The 8118-nt window shown below is 46.9% G+C and overlaps 1 protein-coding gene across 1 annotated transcript; it reads right to left on the reverse strand.

The window, feature by feature from the left end:
- Positions 1-5286: 5286 nt before the first annotated feature.
- LOC119352979 (proline-rich protein 4-like) lies at positions 5287-6489 on the reverse strand. The gene is made up of 2 exons (XM_037619564.1): positions 6187-6489; positions 5287-6099 (listed from the first exon to the last, which is right to left on the reverse strand). The coding sequence occupies exons 1-2, from the start codon at positions 6329-6331 to the stop codon at positions 5603-5605; spliced, it is 642 nt and encodes a 213-aa protein (XP_037475461.1). The 5' UTR covers positions 6332-6489; the 3' UTR covers positions 5287-5602.
- Positions 6490-8118: the final 1629 nt, after the last annotated feature.

Genomic DNA, 8118 nt, shown 5'->3' on the forward strand with positions numbered 1-8118 from the left:
AAAAAAGAATATACCATAGAATGTGACAAGATGGCATACTACACGGCGAGCAAAACTAGTGAGCCATCAGCAGGGTCGCTTACTCAGATTGATGGAGAACTTAGGTGTCTCCTGCTGAATGCATCCTGAACACTGACGGAGCCAGGTACGACATATAGAGGCAACATTTCTGCACATCCTTTCTGATATCGCGGTGTATGTTAACTCTGGTTTCTGGACATAAACATGATCTATGGTAGAATTGTGCCTAAAAGTGTAGCGAAGTACCTCATTCCAAGGCAGTAAAGCAGCATGGACCGGTGATGACAAATATACTTTTGCTACATATGCTCTGCAGTACATCAATCTGATCAAAGCTCTTGATCCACTGATCAACATAGGTGACAACTGACACCATTGTCTGAAGGTTCACGGATTTACCTCTGTGTTTACAAGTGTGCCATAGTTTGCCCGTACAAGGAAAACTGGAACATAGTTGTGTTTACATCTGCATCATGGTATGGAGGCTGCTATCACTCCAGAAAATAATTTGCAGCACAAACAATTCCATATTTATAGATATATGTGTTTTAGATGTCTACACATACCCCAATGAACGATGAACAGAGCTCTGCCTGTCTCATAAGGCTGGTCATAGTGGGGAGTAACTTAGACTAGTGTCTTGCATATGACACTATTCTAAGTTACTACCTTCATAATGCAAAGTAACATACTAGTAGTATCATAAATGGCTTCATTTATTAGCTCATAGACTTATCTTGTCTTGGAAAGCGTTATGTTACAGTAACATATTATGTTACCATCTCTCATTAATTACTTGCCACATAAGCAGAATTTTCTCGAAGTGCGCTATGTTACTAGCTAAGTTACTCCCACTATGACTAGCCTAAATACCAATATGTACAGCAGATTAACACCTTAGTAGTGATAGAATAAAATGCCGGCTTGTAATCCCAAGATGGACTGTTTAAAATGCATATGGACTTGTACATAACGGGGAAAACTTAACTAGCTAATCATTTCTATAAGAATTTATAGCTTTGTCCTCATGTTGCAATAAGTGATGGATGGTCCAGCATCATTTCTCTAACCCATTGTCATGTCACCTTTGTAAGCTTACATGATACACCTAGCATTTGTTTACCTTGTGAAGTTTATCAAATACTATCAAAATGATGCAAACAAAGAACTCAAGTATAACAGAGGTTTTTTGGTTATGGGTAAAGTAGTAAAACTTCATACCAAACATTTTGGTTGAAAATAATGGTATATCCCCTATGCGCAAAGCAGCTGTGAATGAACTGAGACAGATAGCTTTAGTCTTCAAAACAACATGGATTTTCTTTTTCTTTCAAATCTACCACAATTGTTATTGCTGGTAAAAGGAAACTTGAACAATTAAAATCCACAACAGTTGCTATGGCTGGTACAAAGGGAACTTGTGTGGGCAATGTCATTTGACTTTTCAAAGTGATCTAGTGAGATGACAATTTAGGGGAAGTATGCATACCTGCTGCTGAACTGATTCATCTCACACAACTACCAAAGACATTTCAACAAACACCTTCACATCATCAATCTCTGTATATAGCAGCTACAAAGCACCGACACGTCCAGGTCCGCCCCCATGTCTGCATACAGAACGCGAGCGATACTCGCATCCTTGGAGTACCCTATTTTCTGATTTAAAACTTTTGAATAGATAGATAGATAATAAGTTGCATACTAGAGATATCTGTATAAAATGGATGCACCGAAAGATTTGAAAATGCAAATGATTTCAAACAGGGATAATGTGTTCTATCACATCCAGTTAACAAGTGAGAGCAACAATTAGTAAATGAGAGCAAATAGGTTAATTGAGTAGGTCTGTCCAAATAAACGACATGCACTTGAACACCAACAGATAAGCAAACTGACCTAGACACCGAAGTTGTCCAGGCCACTGCCTCAAAAGTGGGTCTGGTCACCTGATCTAGTGACCATCCGAGGACCATTTCACGAAGCAGGGGATGTAAGGCAGACACGGCAGATAAGGGCGACTTTCAAGACTGCTGATATGCTGCACTTTCTGGGTATCCATATCAAACGACAAGAGTGACCATGACCTCTCCTCCCCGCCAGTAAAGAAAACCAAATTACATTCTGGATGGATTGCAACCGACTCGTAGATCTCGGTGGGTACACGACGAGGCGTTCCTAGCAGACCCGGAAAGTCCCCGATGTGCATCAAGGTCCACTTACCACTGGCATAATCCTCGAGAACCCAAACAGATAGTTGCCAATCGTTGTCATAGTCTATGCATACAAGGTGTAAGCGCCCCCGAGACAGCCCGATGGCAGCGGGTTTATTGTCCTCCGGCATTCGGATTGCCCCCCATGTTTCTCGCTTGGTGTCCAGCGTGACGATGGAAGAAGAGTAGTAGGCACTCAAATGCAGAGTGCCATTGAAGAAGACATACCCTAAATCGTCACCAGCAAAACCAAGGTCACTACAATCACTCAGCAGGGATGTCCACTGTGCAGTTTCTGACGAATAAACCTCGAATCGACCGCTCTCCAATGGTTTCACAAACACAGCAAAGTAGGATGGAACTATTGCAGGATCGAAACAGAGACATATGTTGTTGTCCCGTGGGGGGGCGTGTGAAGCGGGCGCAGGCAGCACGGCCCAGATCTCCTCGGTCGCTGGGTTGCAGACGATGTACTCCGCCGGAGATGGCGGAGGCCTCCCGTCGGCGGAGCAGAGGAGGATGCCGTTGCAGCAGTGGATGAGCGTGACGCTTGCGTAGCCGCGCTCGCGCAGAAAGGGCAGAGACGGGTCGATGAGGGGCCGGCCATTCCCGGACAGATTGTGGAAGCCGAGGAGATGGCCCTCGCGGCTGTGGCAGATGGAGCCGCGGCGACGCGCGTCGCGGGAGTGGCTGAAGAAATCGGAGATGGTCTGCGGCGACCTCCTGGCGACGCGGCGGTCGGAGCAGAGCGCGCGCCAGGAGCTCGACACACACCTGAGGCGGCAGAGCGACCTGTACGCCACCCGCGGCAGGACCATCTCCGCGAGGAGGTCGGCAGGGAGGCTCGCTGCAGGCCGCCGCTGTTTCCGCTTCCGCATCTTGTTCCTCCTCCTCTTGACCACCCCGCATCCGGCCTGCCGCAGATGGGCCAAGAACCGGAAGGGGCTCCTCCCGGCTCTCAGGAACGGCAGGGGCCACTGCCGCGGACGGGGTGGGGAGATCGCCGGAGGGTGGTCCTGCTCCGTGCAGCCGTGGTCGGGACCTCCCCGCGGCATCGCCTCCTTGTTGGATCGACACGGGAATGGCGGCGGCCTATGGGTTGGAGAAACGGAAAGGGCGTGGGGAATTTGGAAACACGGCCGGGTGAGGACTGAGGAGGGCACCACAGCAAGTAGAGTTGCAAAGTGAACAGACTCAATAGCACAAACAAAGTCCGAAAATACAAAGGTGAACATGGTTTCTTGCCCATCCACTGTCCTTTGGAAAGTACTCCCTCCGTCCCGAAATGTAAGACGTTTTTTTTATACTATGACAGTGTTAAAAAACATCTTATATTTTGGAATGGAGGGAGTACATATCAATTGAATGACACCCCCTACATTAGCTATTTTGTTCTTCTCATTATCCAGACAATAGAGATCCAAGAATTGAGTTTCCATAGGGGCATTCCCAAACCATATAACCTCCCCACACAATCTCAATGATCTACCATTTCCTATTCTCAAAGAAAAAGTCGGCCATTTCCTAGCCACTTATAACCAAACTGCACATCTCTCATGGCTCACATATCTCCTTCACAAAACTAAGAAGGATGTGTATCATGACAACACAGAATATTTGGATTTCTAGTATTATACTTAGAGTTAATAACCTTTCTCCATATTAGACCTTCCAACGCAACGTGTCTCCTGACCCAAGTTCCTACTAAGCAAATTTCGGGTCCTGGAAGTTTGTAATGACTAAGCCCCCAAAATCGTTTTTCATATAGATGGAAGGCCAATTCGTCTAGATGACTTCTACTACTCCCCTCATGATCAATCCATAGGCAATTAGCCATCTAGGAATTGAGAATTCTAATGGCACATTTAGGTAACTTAAAGAAATAAAACATATAGACTCGTATACTAGAAAGACATAACTCAATAAGAACTATCTTGGCTTTATGAGATAGAAGTTCACCCCTTCAGCCTCAAACTCTAGGTAACATCTTATGCACTATAGGTTGCAAATCCTCCGTCCTAAGCTTCTCAATGTGTAAAGGCGAAGCTTAATACTCCCTCCGTCCCAAAATAAGTGACTCAACTTTGTACTAACTTTAGTACAAAGTTAGTACAAACGCGAGTCACTTATTTTGGGACGGAGGGAGTATTTATTAGGAAACATCCCTCTGACACATTGAAAAATGTCAACGAAGGGGGTCACCTTATCACCCTCCATGTTAATGGACATCAACTCACTTTGATGGTAATTAATTTCATACCTGAAACTTGCTCAAAGCTGGTCTAAATAAACTTTAGGTTTAAAGCTAATATACCATCATCCAGCGAGAAAAGAAAAGTGTCATGAGCACACTGCAAACAAATCACCCCTCCAAGACCAAAGTTTTGGGTGGAGCCCTTTGACTAGCCCTGCTCTACTCCCTTTGACTAGCATCCCGGAGAAGACATATACAACTATGTTAAATTGAAGATGGGATAAGGGATCTCCTTGCCAAAGCCCCTTCCTTATAGTAAAGAGCTCAGTCTCCTTCCCATTAGACTAGTCACAATGGAGAGTAACTTACACTAGTAACATACACGCTATTCTTGACTATGTTATTACCTCCGTAGTGGGTAGTAACATATGCATAGTGTCATGCAAAGCTTCATTTATTAGGTTATAGACTCATTTTATCCTGGTACGTGTGATGTTACTCATAGAATGAGTAACTAGCTAAGTTACTCAATTACCTTTCTCCTCATTAATTCATTGCCACATAGACAAATTTGCTAGGTTGAACTCAATGTTACTTTTGAAGTTACTCCCATTATGGCCAATCTTAAGCTTTTCCAATAGAACCTTGTTAGGTGGCACTTACTCCAACGTATCCATTTATGTCCATAAGCTTTACACTGTAGCACTTCACATAAAAAAATATAGTTTAACTCTATTATATGCTTTCTCACACTCAACTTTAAAAACAAAGCATTTCTGCCTGGAAGAAAAGAAAAGAATGCACAGTGTTCCTCATAATATTGTGTCTTGAACTCTTGACGGAAAATAGAAAAGGGTGGGAAATGAGTATGCTTTGCGCGGATTTGATTATATATAGCTTGATTCATACATAATAACTTCATCTTACAAAAAATGATACAGATATTACAAACCTTGGTAAAGAAACACCAACATCCACACACATGTCTGACACACTGACCCCTGACCCTCATAACAGTTATTCTGAACTCATTCTGCAGATACTGGAAAACAGGGTAGGGAATGATAAAAGGCTAAACCAACCGTGCATGCGGCGATCATAAATAGCAACGTCACTCCGAGTACGAAACAACCGTGGGGATTTCAGTGCTGGGTGGGAGGGTGGCAGATCGGAGTCAGTGGTGTCCGTGGTATCCACCGCCGCCGCCGCTGCCGCCGTAGGTGGGCGTGGGAGGGACGGGGTGGTAGTCGGGGTGGGGCTCTGGCTTGGGCTCCGGCTTGGGCACGGGGCCATAGTCCGGGTGAGGCTGGGGCTTGGGCTCCGGCTTCGGTGGCACGGGCTTCTTGTGGTGGAAGTGTTCGATGATGTGCTTCTTGATCGGTCCGCACAGTTTCATGGACGCGCACTCTGGCGATGCCTCGGACAGTGTGGCGGTGTTGTCACCGGCGATGATGCCGAAGGTGGTGCTCTCAGACACCGGCACGATCTTTGACGGCTCCTGGCCGGCGCACGGCACGTTGGAGGCGGCGCTGTGGAGCTGAGCGACGCAGTCGGCGCCATGGAGGTCAGAAGCGAGGGGCACGCTGAAGGCGCCGGTGCCGTCGATGGCACCCACGGCCTTGCTCCCGTAGTCACCGTGGACGTTCTTGCACTTGATCGCCACCTCAAGACCTGGTGTGCATTCATGGCAGAACAACAGTGAGCTAATTTCACTATGTGTGCATTGACAATTTACGACCGAATATCTAGCTAGCTTACCTTTGAAAGCTTCCTCGGCCTTCATGTTCTTCCTGGTGCAGTCGGTGCACTTGGCCAGGCCGACGACGACGGACGCCGCCTCGGCGTTGGCGACGGCGATCGCCAGAAGGACGGCGAGGACGAGCCCTCTCGTCGGAGCTGCCATGCCTGAACCTCTGAATCGAACCCCACTACTTGCCTGTGTGAAGAAAGTAGCTATAGCAGCTCGATGGATGGATGGATGAATGGAACAGGCGAAGCATGGCTTATATAGGCATCCGCATTGAACGATACGATACAGCTCGTCGATGATCTGATCTGGCTGCAAGCGAAGAAGGATGGCCGGCGGAGTGAAATTCGCTAATTTGGGTTTGGCGCGCCGAAATTTCGGATGGCGAATTAAAACTCGCTTGATCCCAGAGTCCACTGCACGCATCGATCAACGATTTGATCCACGCACGTCGTTAGTCATTACTCGATCGGTTGGTGATCGACTTTGCATTGGCTGGTGGCAGATCGCATCGTTCGTAGGTTCCACGCCGTACATGATATGCATTGCATGCATCCAGCGCAAGTACGTGGCCTTTCTTAGGGAGCCTACATAAGTCAGAGCGTAACTGATTCTCCCGCCTTTCGTTTCCGCGAGTGCGGTGCGCCAGCCGGGCATTAATATACTAGTGCAATAAGAGGACGCGTTTGGTTGCCTGCATATAGACAAACCAAGCCCCAGTGGAAAGATTGTGGCCCGTTTGTTGCCTGCGTTCACTGGTGGGCTTGCATAGCACGAAACTCAAAGCATCTGTAGGCCTGTCTCGCTAGAAACACTCAGATCAACAGTTTCTAACGAGCCAGGCTTGCACGATGCACCTGTGCGTGCTTCAAACAATTTTGTCTTCTCCATATTACCATATCGCTAGAGCCAATAATTTTCTATGAGGAACTACTGAACTCAATCACTTGTTGCCGTTACTCAACAGTTTTCTGTTGAGTGGGCGGTGGGGACTGCACCCACGAAGCCAAGCTCGAGAAGCCGCGCGCTTTGCTTCCCGAAGCACGGTAGTTTACTGATAAGCATCCTTCAACGATCTACGGATTGTGTGGCCATCCATGACGGTTGGGGTACCCTCATTTGCACATGATTACTAATTTAATATGTTTAAGAGATTCAACTTGCTCCTTACCAATGATCAACTCTTGTGGCTCATGTTCTTCCATCTTTACCTCCGCAGGGACTTCTTATTCAGATGAACTATCTCCACCTTGATCCCACATTTGCCGGTTATGCTTGATCCCTTGTCCCAATGCATCGGGGGAAGTGTCTTCTAGCTCAAAAACCTCCTCATGAAAGGGGCTTTGATCCATGTGGCAAGCTTCCGCCGGCGGCAAGGCGATCAACCTCCTCTTGTGATGTTATTTGGCATTCGTTCCAGAGCGCGTGTCATGGCCTAAGAGATACTTGCCTTTGCTTACAATCTTAATATGCAACACGAATAGATTGGTTTGTCAATGGACAAAGGAGAGGCCTCCCAAACGTATATAAAGAAGTAAAACCGTTAGATATTCGAGAGATTAGGTTCTGGAAGAAGGTTAGGAAATAAACCAAAGATTTTCGAGAAAGAATCAAGAATTTCCACGCGATCAAAAGCGAAGACGCGACATGGTACAATCGGTTGCACTCATACCAACGGACCGTTGTGCCAGTGGCCTTTGGGCAATCGCCACCCTGGCCCACCCAGTACAAGGCACTGTACTACTTCACCACCTATCAGTACGGTCAACCTGGCACGCAGAAATCGCTGCAACACTCTGCTGCATCTTTCATCACCGGTCACCCTCCACCATACACTATCAACCTCAACAGCTATTATGTGTTCACCGAGTCGCCGACACTCGTCCGGTCATGGCTTCAGTCCAAGGAGCCTTTGTCCGGCGATGCCCAGTCATTGTGTGGCA

This window comes from Triticum dicoccoides, chromosome 2A (genome assembly GCF_002162155.2).
Source record: "Triticum dicoccoides isolate Atlit2015 ecotype Zavitan chromosome 2A, WEW_v2.0, whole genome shotgun sequence".
In the NCBI taxonomy this organism is placed as follows: domain Eukaryota; kingdom Viridiplantae; phylum Streptophyta; class Magnoliopsida; order Poales; family Poaceae; genus Triticum; species Triticum dicoccoides.

Excerpts from the sequence above, each read along its gene's own strand:
- LOC119352979 (XM_037619564.1), bottom strand. The coding sequence starts at position 6,331 with ATGGCAGCTCCGACGAGAGGGCTCGTCCTCGCCGTCCTTCTGGCGATC. Across the intron at positions 6,100-6,186 it reads GGCCGAGGAAGCTTTCAAAG|GTCTTGAGGTGGCGATCAAG; the intron begins GTAAGCTAGCTA and ends AATGCACACCAG.